We start from the raw sequence: 16,300 nt of genomic DNA, 5'->3' as shown, positions 1-16,300 counted from the left end.
TTGAAGTATGACTAAGTCTTCAGATAGACAACTACATTGTCTTGGGGTGTTGCCTAATCTCAGGTGATGAGACTAGTTCTATGAGGCAACCACCTCATGAAGCTCTTGGAAAAACTGTTACTGATTTTTCATGCTAGTCTTGCGTATTTCTGGAAGGGGTGCAACAGCATTATCTCAGATGATAATCTACAGCTCTGACAGTACCCCAGTTCATTAACGGTCCAAAGTAACCCAAACAAGTCATTTGCAAATACACAAGCACAGTTGTGGGTTTTATTTTTTTCCCTTAAACTTGTATCAAACCCAAGAAAAAAAAGTCAAACAAATAAACCCAACCTTTTTAGTACAGAAGTGGTTCATTTATTCTTTGTGCTTTATTAGACACCTTCCAGACCCCACAGGATTGTGATGTGAGACTTAACTTGCAGTCTTCTGCTTCCACTTTAAGGGACTCAAAACGCAACCCTTGGTCAACTTTTCATTTGCAGGATTAATCTGATAGTCAACAAGAGATTTTAGTGTCTGATAATTACTGATAATGTTATATAAATTCTGAGCAAAATTACTTTAAAGTTTGTTTTGCTGTGAAGAACGATTCTCACTGCAGGAGCAGATTAATGCTTCTCATGAATGTGTTCGGAGGCAGCTATCAGGAGGCCTTTCTTGGCACAGTTCTTTGCACAGGTTCATGCTGAGGAGAATAAAGTCCTATAAAATGTCTTTTTTCAACTGCCACTTTGATTTGGAGGTAAGAAGGTGCCAGAGAAGACTGCGTGTACTTAAAATGATTCAGAAAAAGGGGTGGATATTACATGTTGAGTGCTAACGCAGAGTTCAATAAGGCAACAAACCAAAAGCCACTATAGAAGTAATTCACAGTACAATTATTCACTTGCTGAAAAATTCCAGGTTGTACTACATCCTACCGTAAAGTGCCACTATTTCTCAAAGCTTTATTTCAATTTGGAATGGGAAATATGATGATGTTAATATAACCATTTTATAACCAACTGTCTGTCTTTAAGCAATTTAGTGTTCATTTCCCTTTCACTTTCCACCTTTAAGTCTCTTTGGTAGAACACAGTTGCTGGTGTAGCACAGCAGAAGCCATTTAAACAAAGGCTCAGGGTCCACACTAGTCTCAGGAAGTAACATCTCACTCAGGATTTGTCAGTGACCACATTTTGTCCAGAGCTACACTGTGCTGCTCGTGGGCGGGAGCCTCTGCAGAGACTTGGTACAGGCACTTTCACTAGGGTGCAGCTTAAGTTACTTCACTTTCACTGGAGATGCTGTGTGAATGAGCTTGACCATCCAAACTGCTGCCACAGGCTTGGCTTCCTTCTCCACAAAACACAACAGATAAGGAATCGTGGGGATCGTCCTCGGCATAATTGTCCAGCATATCTAAACCAGGCATGCTAGGGTCCTTCAAATACTGGAAAAAGCCAGAAACACCAGTTTAGATATCTATCCACAGAACAGATGTATTAGAAATTACAGAGACAGAGCAGGTACCACCATCTGTAGGCTTCAGCCCAGAATTCACAGTGAGAGCTGCCAAATGTATATTCTATTCTAGATTTCCTTGAAACTACATCAAACAAGGAGAAAGTTAAAAATACCTTATATCTGTGGAAAAAAAAAAAATCAGTCATGCAAACATCCATTTAAGTTAAAGAAGCCTGCATTTCCTATATTTTTTTTTTAATAAAACCTGACTTTTCACGTCAGTTCAAACAAATTCCTACTAGTTAAGAACAAGCCACAGAAGCAAACACTTCTTTATTACACTGCTGGGGACATATCCTCCAACGGCAGGAATCTAGCAACCAACAGCTTGTCTAAAGCACTCACGGAGCAAATGAGATACAAGATTCTGCTTTGTTCACTGTCAGACCAGTCAGATCCGCATCTTTTATTGTTACCAGAAAACTCTAGCGGCATTCTTCTCTTGTAGTTACCTTTTGCTTTGACTTCCCCTCTGCCCCATTTTCCTCCAAAAGTTCATCAGCTTTACAATGAATGCATAATCAAAGAAAGGAGCATTAGAAAAAAAAAGTAGGCCAGAGAAAATGCTTTCTGTTCCTCCTGCCACCACCATATACTCTCCTCATCACTAAGCTGATCTTGTGTTTCATGGGGAATTGGAGCCATCTACCACTTCATGTACTGAAACAAAAGAAAAAAAAAATCTGCCATTGAACACATTTTCCCCGATTTAAAAAAAAAAAAAAAAAAAAATCTAAAAAAGTGCCTGGAACACACACCTTCACATTGTTAAAAAGCTGACGTAGCTTGCAGTTTTACCCAAAAGCTTGTTCTGTACTGTAGGAGGTGCCATAATTTGGCTGAGATGGGACTGCAGCTCAAATCACGTCTGTTGTGGGACAAAATTAACCTTAGTTTCCACTAAGGCACCACTTTCCCTGTAATGATAGCAAGGCTAATGAGCAACAGGATTTTGATACACTTGAAAAAAAAAAATAAAAATCAAGTGTTTCATAAAGGAAGCTCAAATACATCCACTTTAGGACATTCAAGACATAAATGAACCTCAATTTGGCTTTGCTATGTAAAGGATTTCTGTGGTCAAACCGCTCCCTATAACTCAGATGCTGAAAGCTCAGATCCTTCTGTAAAAGAAGGAAGCATGTGATTTTTCTGAAAACCTGAAAAAGTACATTTAATTGCCTTAAAATAATTGGTATTTCGTACTCATGTGTTTTAAGAGCAGAAGCCCCAGGCTGGTTGATCCCTTTTAGAAACACACATTTTAAGAATTCTGCATATTTACTAGTTTTCCTTCATTTTTTATCAGTGTTTTGCCCAAAATTAGGCTCACCGTTGTTCAGGGTGCACTTGTGCTGCACATTTTCCTGATTAATACAATTACTCCAGAAAACATGATCACGGAATTTTCAAAGTTGGAAGGGACCTCTAGAGATCATCTAGTCCAACTCCCCTGCTAAAGCAGGATTGCCAGAGCACATTACTCAGGACTGCATCCAGGCGGGTCTTGAAAATCTCCAGAGAAGGGGACTCCACAACCCCCCTGGGCAGCCTGTGCCAGTGCTCTGTCACCCTCACCGTAAAGAAATGTTTCCGTGTATTTGAACGGAACTTCCTGTGTTCTAACTTGTGCCCATTGCCCCTCGTCCTGTCACTGGGAACCATTGAAAAGAGCCTGGCTCCATCCTCCTTCAACCCACCCTTTAGATATTTGTACGCCATAATAAGGTCTCCCCTCAGCCTTCTCTTCTCCAGGCTAAAGAGTCCCAGCTCTCTCAGCCTTTCCTCATAAGGGAGATGCTCCAAGCCCTTAATCATCATAGTTGCCCTTCGCTGGACTCACCCCAGCAGTTCCCTGTCCCTCTTGAACTGGGGAGCCCAAAACTGGACACAGTATTCCAGTTGTGGCCTCACCAGTGCAGAGTAGAGGGGGAGAATGACCTCCCTCGACCTACTGGCCACACTCTTCCCTATGCAGCCCAGGATTCCACTGGCCTTTTTGGCAACAAGGGCACATTGCTGGGCCATGGATAATTTACTGTCTACCATGACCCCCAGATCCTTCTCCTCAGAGCTCCTGATAGATGATAGACTCTATTCCTGCAAGTGCTTTGCATTAAATGCTGCACTATTTTAGTACACTGTACAAGGATTTTCCTTCCTACGTGAGACATACTTCGCTTGATATGTGATACAGCTGTCTCCACTGAGCTCCCATGGAATGGTAGCTGAGGTAACAAAACCAGAAAAAACGACGTATTCAGGACTCTGCAGGAAGTCTGGGTTCATTTACCCAAACTTCTATTAAAATCTGGAAAAATAGCTCCACAATCGCAGAATTACCATAGTACAACAGACTACTCTGACACGCAGATACATACTAAGAATACACCTCAAAGAACTGCAAACAAATACAAACTTTAAAAAATATGGAATGTATGCTGAACAAGAACTTTTAAATCAAGAACTTCGCATAAAGACTACTTCCTGTTTAAATACTAAAAAGAGGAAGATGAACAGGACTGAAACTATTGTTTAGTACAGAAATGTGTGAGCTACAAGGAGAAAAAAAGTCCCAGGATGATCTTTTCATCCAAATATTGCTAAAACTATAGGGAAAAAAAAAAAAAAGAAAAAGCCCAAGAACATTCCCCTAGGTAGTCTTTAGTCTTCAGTCAGTCGTTGCTCTTAAAATGATCAGTGTTCACTTTTCCATATTTGATTTCTAATCAGAGACCTAGGTCCCAAGTACATGTTCTGCAGCACACAAAAGCTTTTTGCTTCAAGTGAGCAACTGTTTCAGGCCTGAGGGCTTAGATAAGCAAAGAAAGGGGCAGTCAAGGAACAGAGAATCTTATTCCAATTTTTTAACAGGACTACAGCAGCATTTGTATCTTAGTGCAGAGAAAAAAATAATTCAGTTGAGTAAGAGGAATAAAGTGGGAGATCATATATGAGAAAAGTAACAGTTTACACTAAGTCAACAATTATTTATATCTATTTCTGTTACAGAACAAATAGCTTCATTCATATTCACTCCAAGATCATCACTGGGGGGGGGGGGGGAGGGGAGGGGGGAGAAACAGGCGAGGAGAAATATAAAATGTCTACACATACCTCTTCAAAGTGTGATGGGATTTCTAAAGGTGGCTGAGACCAATATTTAAGAGCTTTGTGGTGTTTCCACAGAAGAAACAAACCAACTGTTACCAGAATTACAACAGGTAGCAATGACACAAATATTATTATAACATATCGATCTCTAGTTGCCTCTGAAAAAAAAAAAAAAAAAAAAAACCAAAAACCATATACATATGGTAGGTTCATATTTAAACATCACCAGATGTAAAACAACATACAGCAAGCTGAAATTTACTATACTTGGTAATCAAAGTATAATTTCCAAGGCTAAGACCACAACCCTGCTACAGATGCACTCTCAACACCTGTGTTCAGAAGTAGCTTGTTTAGTGATTCCACGTGAAAGTCACCAGCCCCCTCGAGCTTCTGCCCCTTAATCATGCAGCCTAAGGCCAGCTCCTACTTGACACACTAGCAGGGCAAACGCAGAGCTGGAGGAATCACTGCTGGTGGGCAGAGCGCAGGCAGGGAATGCAATCTGCCCTTCCACCCTCGAGTTGCCAGCAAGGGCCATTAATGCCAGGAACTTCTCTTTCAGAACATGCATCTCCCTTCAGCAAAGAGAGCATCACAGGATCCAATGTCACAGCTCAGGGGCTTGCGATCAAGCACTTTAACTAGGTCTATACTACCCAGGAGGTCAGCTCCTCAAGGGCCTCAGAAACTACACAAGCAGGTTTCATCTACACGTCTTCCAGTGAGATTAAAGCATGCTAAAGATCGGCTGTGCCTGTGTGTTGGTGGTCACACGGAGAGATTCGAGGGAGGGACAAACCCCATTATCTTGCACATGCCCTCTCCTCCCCTCCCCCTCTCTCTTATCTTGTACAAAAATACGGAGCTCAAAATGTCAGAGAAGGAAGTAGGTCAAGAAGGAGAACAACGTTCCATTCCTGCAGGAGGCAGTGGCTGAGGGAGAAGATTTGCAAGAGTAACACTATCTCCTTTTTCAATGACTTCCTCTAAAGACCAAGTATTTGTATTTTCTCTCTAGAAGGTAATACCCATAGCAGTATTTATTATGAAGGAAAAGGAAAAGTATACAACACAGTTGTACTTCAACTACTGACTGAAGAATTCCATATTACTTTGCTGTTAATGACAATTGTGAACTACTATTGGTGGTGCTCTCTTAGCAATCCTGACAAATACAGGTATGTAACTGGTCAGCTACACGATCTCACACTCATGTTCTACTCTCACCCCATTATATAAAAAAAAAAAAAAAAACAAACAACAACACACAACACCAAAACAAACAACAACAAGAAAACAAACAAACAAAAATCAGATTTATACCACTGATTGTAGTTCTGTGACACTCTGGGACACTTTGCAGTCCAAGCAATGGAAGATCTAAACGTGGCATCAATTCTACTTGAATTCTAAAACAATAGAGTGTTGATTCCTTTAGATTTTCGATTTTGAATAGTGTATTGCTCGTCTTTTTCTCCTGTTTAAAAGACATACAAAAAAAGTATTACTGTAAAAAAAACCAAACAAAAAAACCAAACAGACCTCTCTAACACAAATCCCCTCCCCACATTTAAGTTTCTCCTTTAACAAGTGCGGATTTTATTTTTTGTAATTCAGCTTTTCCAAACAACAGAAGCAGTGAAATATATTTCAACTTTCCTACTTGAATGCATTTATCTCTAAATGAAATTAAGCCTGACCATTTAAAACCCTCTATAAGGGCAGGGGCAGCAGAGGCATGAAAACTGATACAAGGTCTCATTTTATCCACAATATGCTGCTGGATACTTTGACACAGCTTCTGTAAGAGCTCAGGCAGTGAGCACAATATAGGATGGGGGAGAGAAAAACAAGCCATGAGAAGTGCCTCCACCATCAGAGGAGGCTGACGGAAGCTCTGGTCAGTGAAGAGTTTCCACCATCTCAGCTCCTTCTACTGAAGAGGAAAACAGCTGATGGGCAGTGCAAAACCTCCACAGTCTCTACATGGCCACCACAGTCTTTTGGGAATTTTTAACTTGTAAGGGGCTAGGATAAGGGCCTTGGTGAAGCCTACAGAAGCATGCAAGAGTGACTTGTCTGAATCCTAAACATAAGGTATTTTATGCGTGTCAGAAAAATACACATTGGTGCAAGCCAGGAAGGAAGTGGAGGTGTTTCAGATTTAACAAGGTCTTTGAAAAAAGTTTTTTTAAAAATAAATTAATATTTTTCTGCTTCTGTTTTTTAGACATTTGACTTCTGAATTACATTCTTTGGAATTACATTCTTTTGAATCTTCTTCCTTTTAAATTTTTTTTTAAAGTGTAACTTAATCCCTCCCCTACAATGCCAGCCTGTCACGAACACAATTACCGAGGCCCCAGACCGCAGCATAAGCGCACAATGAGACTAACACCTCTAAGTCTCAATATGAACAGGGACAGCTCATCGCAGCTGTGTCCAGCATGTTTCTAGTAACTGCCTTTCTATGCCCTAGGAACAGGTGGCATCAGGCCAGAGCAGCCTGTTACTGAAGCTGCTAGCACAAACAAGCCTAGCACAGGAAAGAAAGTGGGATATTTCAGAGTTCTCCACATTGCCTAAGCAAACTTTGGAATCTAGATGCCACTTTAAAGCCACCTTTGAAACTTCGTGGATTCTCTCCCTTGATCTGCAATGTGATTTAACCTTTGTTTCATATGGAGGAAAAAAAGATGTTTTTGAAAGTTTCATAATACATGCAATACTTGCGCTAAGACGAAATTAACTTTTTTTCAAGTCACCAAATGTTGACCATCATCGCCACAGAAAAAAATTGACATTCATTTTCTTCCTCCATTTCTGCTGTTTTGCCAAGAGATGCTGACTCATATCTCTTAGTCACAAGGACATTATGAAGAAAATAAATCAGAGAGAATTCTTACTTTTTTAGTAGTACTTGTTGCATTCTCCCAGTAGGACACATGATACTGAAGAAAGTCACCTACTCCAGATCCAAAGGGGGGTGTGACACTAATGAGAAGTGAATCAGAGCTTACATTCACGCTGTTCACTTTAGGGGGCCCTATAATAGCTGAAAATAAACACAGAAAGAGCAGTGAACCTCTGGACTGCAGAACAGCTCATCATACTGTCTCCAGCTTTACTTAGATACTGCCAGCAAACATGCTAAATATCAACAGCTTTCTCTCAAGAAAGGGAATACATTATTTTCTCATCTACTTACTGCATTTAAGATATCTACTTTGCTACAAACCTAAGTAAAAAGACTTGAAAGCCTAAGCGAAATTAGATAATTTAAAAAAGTTTCCTGTTAACTTTCCCTGGAAGTTCAGTAAATATTCACTAGAATGTATCTGAATTTATCTGCAGTTAATGGTGATACAATTTTGTTCTATCTTTTTTTCTTCAACTAGCCTGCCAGATATTCCATGTTCTCTAAAAACCACACTGTTTGGGTCAATAGATTGGAAAAGGAATAACTAGTTTCCCCCTCCTTGCTTTGATGTCTCCATCTGTCCTATAGGGTAAAGATTATGACTTCCTTTTGAGAAGTACTCCGAGGTCTAAATCGTGCAAAATATTATATGAAGTATAGTCAGAGACTCATGTGATCACAGGTCATGTATGGTCGTTAGTCATTTATCTGTCTTGACTTCTTTCACCAGTTAAGCTTATCAGCATTTGTAAAGCACTCCAGGATGGCAAAAAAACCCACTCATGCAAATATTTGAGTAGTTAACGTCTGCTTGCATACTAAATACGGGTAACTATTAACAGTAAAAATCAATCCTGACGTGCAATCATTGCTTACTGTACCTCAAAAAACCCAGCTGAACCTGCCCTGTCCACTCTTACTTTAGAGAAAATGGACTCTCATGATCTTTATATTGGTGGAGAAATTTCTATTTATTTCTATTTCCTGATGCTGTACAACTCCAAAGGCCTTGTTGTGTGTCCTCACAAATTCCTGAAGCTCCCCTCTTGAGTGGGACTGATTCTTCCCTTAAAGGAAGAGAAGAGCCTGACTGAGTAGCCCACAGTCTTAGTGTCTAGGAATTGGTCTCGAGGACGGTCACACAAGAATGATCGCATAATGTCCCTCTTGCTCCTCTAAGGTACAGACACAGAAACATCTCTCCCTCACAGAGCCTCTCCTTTGTCTTGTATTCCTGTTAGCCCAGTGCTTTCCTAATCTCCAAATGATCCCACTCCCAAACAATCCTGCATCACAAGCTATGGATACGTCAGTTGTAAACTTGAATGTGGGAATTGGGCAAATCTTCACCCTCACACTCTTTATTACTAGAGCAAATCCAAGATTTAGAACTGAAGTCATCAGGGAAAAGTAGGATACTTTTTGTAGCATGGACCACCACTGCTCCTCACAAGGTATGGGAAAATTTGAACTAATAAGTTAATAAATCCATTCCTTTGCTGCATTATAATTTCAGAGGTATTTTTAGACTCAACATTTACTTTCTTCTAATCTTGAAACCAATCACAGCAAGGCAAAGAGCAGATCTTACAAAGAACAGATCTTACAAAGAACAACAATACGCTTGTTCACACATTTAACAGGATTTACAGTGTGCCCCTGACCCTTCTACACTGTAGTTAGGACAGTTTATACTTATCAGAAAAGGGATCTGTTCAATAGAAACAGGTAGTTTGTACTCAGACTACCACAAATCAAGGGGGTGAACGTGTGCATGGGGCAGTGCTAAGTGGCAAAATAAGAAAATGTAAAGCTCTAACAAAATATATATTGTAACTCTTACAAGGCTCAACCACCCAAGGAAACTCATCTGTTTCTCTTTCGATACTTGTTGAAAGAGCCCACTGCTAACCCCACTACAGAGGGACTAAGTAGTACCAAATTCCTAGTGACGCACCGAGGCCTTGTGGTCTTTGTTAACCAAACACATACAATTCTCTCTTTTGGACATAATAGAGTCAAAAAAATCAGAACAGACAGCAAACATATCTTTCAAAGAAATCTCATTTGAGAGAGAGACACTGAAATCATAAGTAGCACTTACTGTTTCTCTCTGCCACAAACGGAAGTGTTTCCACCCATTCAGAAGTCACTTGCCCCAGCTCAGCCCTCACGCGCAAAACAACAGTCCAGCGCCGCTCCTTCAGCGACCAGGGGAAACTGCATTCAGTCTGGGCGATACGGGTGCAGTTCATCTCATCCCACTCGTTAAAGGCCCCTCTGCAATGCAAAACAAATGACAAATAAAGCACCAGCAGAACAGTGCAACTACCTAAAAATATAACCCCTCCAACCTAGACAATTTTTGTAACAAAAGAGAGAATTTGGTTATGCTAAAATTATATGGGAAACCATGCAACATTTCTAGTGCTCTTCAGGTCTTCAATCTTTTCTCAATTTAGTGGACATATCACAGGCTAAGAGATTGTCAGTCTTCAGAAGCTGCTTTCAGATATACATAAAAGCATCTGTAATAGACAACTAATTATATTATTTCTATGCTTATTTATTTTTAGTTTGTTGTTTTGGTTGTCTTTTAAGCCAATTGTGTTACTGGATTAGAACAAAATCAGTTTCTTTGATTTTAGAACTATTTACTTACGTTCTAAAATGGACTGTATATAACACCAAGCCTCTATCCACTTTAACAGGAGACCATCTCAGCAAACTACGAAAGTTATAGGAATAAACCATCACATCCTTTGGTGCCGGTAAATGGGCAGAAGATTCTAAAGTAAAAAGAGGAATAAAAATAATTATTGAAACATTCAAGTACACAGTAACTAACTTTTGGTCTCCAGATTCCATCACTGTTTATTACATTTTCACTTCTTTGCAGGCAAAACCATTCCTCCTCCTTATTCCATTTCCAGGTGCACTAATAGCAGTACATTTAAGTCCCTGCTATCCACAAAGCACTGAATTGCAACTTATTACTTTTAGTCATCCCATACAGAACATAACACTGAAAGTACAGAGTCCAGCACAAAACAATAAACACCACCCAGCTCCGCTATGAAGCTTCAAATAGAGGTCCACAGCCACCTGTCATTACAAAAGCTCAGCTATTTCAATTGTCTGCATCTCATGTTTTATTGTGTTAACAACTCAGAACACACTTTTCCTGACTTTCTGCCTCCTGCTAACTTGTTTGAAAGCGCTGAGGTCACTTCACCAAAACTTTCCAGGAAACAGGTGGGAGGAAAAAAAAGCCTTTTCATACTTAAACATTCACTAACACATAGTCTGCCATTCCACTTGTAAGCCTGAAGTTTTGTCAATTTTGAAACTGATTTCACAATGTGGAAAAGGACAGAAACCTCTGTTACAGGTGGGTTTTTTTTTTTAGGCCTTCTGCTAGTAGGAATATCCACCCAAATTCAGTCATGTCATAAACCCCTGGGGCTGAACGAAGACCTGCAAGTGCTCTTGAGCAGCTTGTCAGGAGGCGAGCAACACAGAAGCAGAGAGCAAAGAGTTGTGTCTGTAGTACAGAGGAACCACCACTTTCCTGTTAGCCCAAGCAGTACGGAGCAGGAAGCTGTCTATTGGGACTGGAGCATGGCTGAAGGCCAGGCACCAGGCTGGGGGCAGAGGGGTAGAAAAGCCAAGTGGAAGGAAGGAGGGAGGAAAGCTGAGCAAAAGGCAGAGAACCAAGAGCTGGGGAAATGGCGATGGGTGAAGTAATGACAGCTAGATGACAACTTAAGTGGAGTAGCAACTGGAGGGAAATGTTAGCTGGCAAGCAAGGCCAAACAGCAGTCTGGAGAACCAGAAAACACTGAAAGACAAGGAGATCAATGGCAAGGAATTGGAATAGCTAAAAGAAAGAGACTAAGATTACTACAAGTGGGCTGAGGCAAAGAAGACGGGAAAACGCACTTATCAAACACTTTTAAAACCAGAAAAGCCTCACACTTTTGACCACAGCACTGCAGTCACTCAGGCAGGAAGGGCCCTCGGGAAGTTTCCTCCAACACCCTGCCCCGAGCAGGGCCAGCTCTGATGTCAGACCAGGCCACTCAGGGCTTTCTCCAGGCAGGTCCCAGAACCTCCAAGGATGGAGCCTGCACAGCCTTGCCAGGCAATGGCTTCACTGCCTGCCTGTCCAAAGAGGGAGAAAGGTTTTCCTTCTACACTTGACTTGTATTTGCCTGTGTAGTGATCCACTTACACCATTAAAAATACTGGGTCAACAGGTCCTAAGCTCAAAGATAACCATGACATGACATGATATGATATCCCATGTGATAAGATTTCCATCTTTTGTTCTTAAGACAATAGTCTCCTAAGATACAGTTTGCTCATTTTTACACAAATAAGATCAGAAGATCAAGAATGTAAGCTAAATTCTGGCACCAACCTTCTTTGGAAATATAGGGATAATGTTAAAAAGTTTTTTATTTTTACATTTGATTTTGTTACACAGCACCAGACAGCACACTGATGCTGACAGTGCTATCTTTCAGAAGAGATGTCATGCAAAGATCTTAACATCCTCCATGTACAGGAACATGAATCTTCAGAAAGTTGCATTAAACCTTAAGTCCAAAATACAAAAGAACTAACTAAGGTTTCAAAGTTTTAATTAGGTAAATTACTAGTTTCTTAGCCTTAACTTTTGAGTAGTGCTCTTGAGTAAACACACATTGCCTTAGACTACAGATGGATCATTCAGCATTGCAAACCTGTTTGAGATTCCTTACAGTTACAAATGCTACCTAAACTATTAATCTCTCGTGTATTTTAAAGGCCACTAAGTAACCTCTTCTTCAATCAAGAAAAGTTTTCACTTTCCAGTCACGCAGATTCTTTCTTGTGCTGCTGGTCTGGCATGTGGCAAAGTATCTCACACCATCAGTAACCTGTGCACTCAGACATCCGATACAAACTAATTCTACAAAATTCAAAAAAGCTGTGAGAACAAAACACAAGCACTAGAATTTTTTTTCTTCTCTCCTCTCCCCCTTAAAAAAAAAAAAAAAAGAAGAAAAAAGAAAAGGAAAAAGCAATGAAGGACGCGAGCAGTCAGCTCATCTTCTCAGTCAAGAGTGCACACTGATTATTTTGCCTTATGTTAGCACTCAGAAATAGATCGTTTCCCCTACCAGCTTCAAAAACACTGAAAAAATTATCAAACCTATGGCTCTGTACTTGAACATCAAGGTGCCGTGCACACACAAGGCACTTACTACTGCATTGAGGAGCTGTTTTCATAGCACACGGATTGAGCCCATTCGCATTTCAGTTAGATATCTCAACTTGACAAGGGAAGTTACATAAATTTCTGAAATCACACACTGAACTTCATAATGATCATTAGTTTGTAGGACCCAAAGTAACAAAATGAACACTTCAGAAAGAAGCGCCTACATATGCAAGTATCCTAGAAAAACCCAAACTACCTCAGCCAGGGAAAGGCAGAAGTGCCCCACCCTTTCTCTGTCTGGAAGGTGGTCTGGCTGAATCAGTTCTTTTAAAGCCAAACAATGCTCAGATTGTTTTTTCCTGATGCAGAGACTTCCTGACTCTTCAAGCCGCAAGTCAAAGCTTTCATACAGCAGAGTGTGAAGCCACAAGTTACAGTAAGTGAAAGCAGCTCAGCTTGGCCTACCCATTGGTTTCACAGCGTCCATTCCTGCTCCTGAATGATTTCTGATCCCTTCTCCTGCATCAGACTTAAAATACATAATTTTGCTAAATGGCACCAAAAAGAAGCTGGGGGAGGTGTGGGGTCTGTTGGATGGGCTTTTGCTGTTCTAGTGTACTGAACTGGCTTCTCATATTGTCAGACAAGCATCAAAGCCTGCAAAAGGCGAATAGCAGAAGTGAGTGGCCAGGTGGGGACATGTGACAACAGCTGGCTATTATTTTGACTCAGGTTTTAACATTTGCAGCAGAAGAAACAAAGCACACACTGCCTATGAGAGAGAGTGGGAGGAGGCCCTATGCACTTGCTGAACACCAGAACACCTCCCTGGGAAATCTGGCTGCTGCTGATGGGATGGGACTGAGCAATGCTGACTGCAGCAGGTCCCCCCAGCTTGTCTCAACCCACTCATGGGCATTTGGACTCATGAGTCTGGTCACGGACTGGAATGGCAGCTGCTCCCAAAGAGCCCCATGGAGCTCATCACTCACAGGCTAGCCAGCCAGGCTTTGACAAACACAAGGAAACGTGACAGCAGACATGCTGAACTCACGGCAGTACCCGCGCACCTGAATAAGGACCATGCTGTACACATACCTCATTCAAGACATGTCACCGCAGCTCTTCCACATTTGCTGGGAGACATACTGAAGCCAGGGGTTATACTCGTGAGCTATAGCTCAGACCTGACTTGAACAACCCCCCCCCCCGTTATGGCAAAGCATTCACATCAAAGTCTAAATCCAATCCTACCTAAACCATTAATTCACATAACTAAAAAGAGGAGGCTCAAGCACCGTTCATGAAGGGGTGCCACATCACAAACTACAGCCACACAAACGACTTAACGCCATATCCCTCCCCCTTTTAAAGGCTGACCCCGTGCAGGTTTTAGCTGCTCTCTCACAGAGGCAGCAGGTTTGGGGCCAGGCTGCCCGGCAGCCTCCCGCAGAGCCGGGGGCAGCCCAGAGGACGGTAGATTTTCTAGGAGCAGCGACCCCGGGGTCGGCAGGAGAAAGCAGAGGGAGGGAGGGAGGGAGACGTACTGAAGCCGGAGTGAGGAACGGGTGAAAACCCGCGACGGCCCCGCTTTCCCCACTGCCGCTACTCCGCCCCCTCTCCCCCCCCCCCCGAGGCTCCGGCACCCGCCGGGGCCGCTTCAAGGGACGGGCACGGCCGCGGCTCTCCGCCGCCAGTCCCTTCCAAGGCCTCCCCAGCCCGGGCCCTCGCCCCACAGGCTTCCGCCGCCTCCCGGGCCGGAAGCCCGGCGGGGAGGAGGCGCAGAGAGAGTCGCAGGCCGGCCGGCAGCCTCCAGCCCCGCTCCACCGGCGACGACCGCAGCGAGCCCCGCGCCCCCCGCTGCACCCACCTGCGCCCGAGGCCCGGACCGAGCCGAGGAGGAGGAGGAGGAAGAGGACAAGGAGGAGGGAGAGGAGCGGCGCCCGACACGGCATGGCCCGGCTGGCAGCGCCACGCCGGCCGGCCCCGCTCCCCTCCAGAGGCTGCTCGCCGATCCCTGGGGAGCGGGGCCGGCGGTGGGCAGGCCTGGCGGGGGCCGCCTCACACCCGCCAGCCGGCTCCGCCTGCGGCTGCTTGCGGGAAAACCCGAGGCAGCCGCTGCCTGCCGGCCCCGCTCCGCCTCCACCCCCGCCTCGCCTCCACCCCCGCCTCGCCTCCACCCCCGCCTCGCCTCCACCCCCGCCTCGCCTCCACCCCCGCCTCGCCTCCACCCCCGCCTCGCCTCCACCCCCGCCTCGCCTCCACCCCCGCCTACGGGGAGGCAGAGCCCGCCCCTCAGCCCCGCCTGCAGCCGCGCGGGCGGGCATGGAGGGGGGGCGCTGGGAGGCCCAACGGCCCCAACGGCCCCAACAGCCGGTGGCGCGGGGGGAAACCCCTGGAGGCGGCCATCTTCACAGGGCTGCCCCTCTCTAGGGCGGGCTGTGGCGTGACCCCGCGGTCAGCACGGCATGCGGTGCGGAGGGGCTGGGGCTGGGGTTGGGGTTGGGGCTGGGGCTGGGGCTGGCAGGCGCGGAGGGCTGCTTGTGCATGTATGGCGTGTGTGGTCAATGTGAGAAAATCTTGCCACGAAGTGGTTAAAGTTCTCCCTAAATTTCCCCCCCCTGCCCTTCCCCCCCTCAGCTTTCTCTGGCTGCACCTAACTGTAACACCAGCCCGTGGTTAAGCCTAACCACATACTTTTAACTGAGGCTATTGATTACACAGTGTTGTGATTAAAAAAATCTGGAGGTGATGCCGGCGGGCAGCATTCCACCTCAAACGAGCATGATTTTAATAGGAAAGTGGTTTAAAATAATTAGCCAGGCAGGGATCTGTTGTTTTTTAAGAGCTTCGATGCCACTTTGGTTTAAAAGCACCGTAAAGTGGAGGAGCGTTTCGTAAATCTCCTGAAGAAAGTCAAAATTCTCCCAAACGCTTCAGAGAGAAAACAAGATTGGGAAGTCAGCAGAACTATGACGGCAGGACTGCCAACAGAAGAAACCATGCAGAGTTAGGGTAATGAAAACATCTTTAATTAACATAAATAAAGGTGAAGTTTGGCTACCTGAAGACTCCCTGGGCAAAGTTTACAGCACTGCCATCTGATTTCCAGCAAAAGGAAAGCAGGCAAGTACAGCATTCAGAGCGCTAGGTAAGGGCTGGGCAGCTTTGATTTCCAGGTAAGCTTGGATGAATCACTTGATTTCGCTGTAGTTCAGCTTTTCCTCAATCGAAAGAGAGATTCCTCCCTTTCTCTTAGCCCTCTCTGGCCTGCTCTTACTGATGGCAAGCTTTCAGGTCAAAGATCCTCCCTTTGCAGGGAGGTACAGTAATAAAACAGGCCAGAATCTCAGTCAAAGCCTTTTAACACTGACACAAATTATAATAGCTTGAAAGGAGTGTAAACAAAGGAGGAAAAGAAAAGCAAATGCTGAAAAGCCAACTGGTTGGTTGGTCGATTGTGCAAAAATATGTGCTAGAAGGGGATGGTAGGGATTGAAGTCATTCAGTTACAGCTCTAGCCTGTTTTCTCTGCACTTAAT

General features: G+C 43.7%; 1 protein-coding gene across 1 annotated transcript; it reads right to left on the bottom strand.

The window, feature by feature from the left end:
- Positions 1-156: 156 nt before the first annotated feature.
- IFNGR2 (interferon gamma receptor 2) lies at positions 157-14,874 on the bottom strand. Its single transcript, XM_082497643.1, has 7 exons — positions 14,629-14,874; positions 10,212-10,338; positions 9,654-9,829; positions 7,536-7,684; positions 5,953-6,106; positions 4,630-4,784; positions 157-1,438 (listed from the first exon to the last, which is right to left on the bottom strand). Exons 1-7 carry the CDS (start codon positions 14,711-14,713, stop codon positions 1,265-1,267), a joined length of 1,020 nt encoding a protein of 339 aa, XP_082353769.1. The 5' UTR covers positions 14,714-14,874; the 3' UTR covers positions 157-1,264.
- Between the last annotated feature and the right edge of the window lie 1,426 nt (positions 14,875-16,300).

Source organism: Vanellus vanellus (genome assembly GCF_965231255.1).
Source record: "Vanellus vanellus genome assembly, chromosome: 1".
NCBI classification, from domain to species: Eukaryota; Metazoa; Chordata; class Aves; order Charadriiformes; family Charadriidae; genus Vanellus; species Vanellus vanellus.
This window is presented reverse-complemented; position numbering and strand designations above follow the sequence as displayed.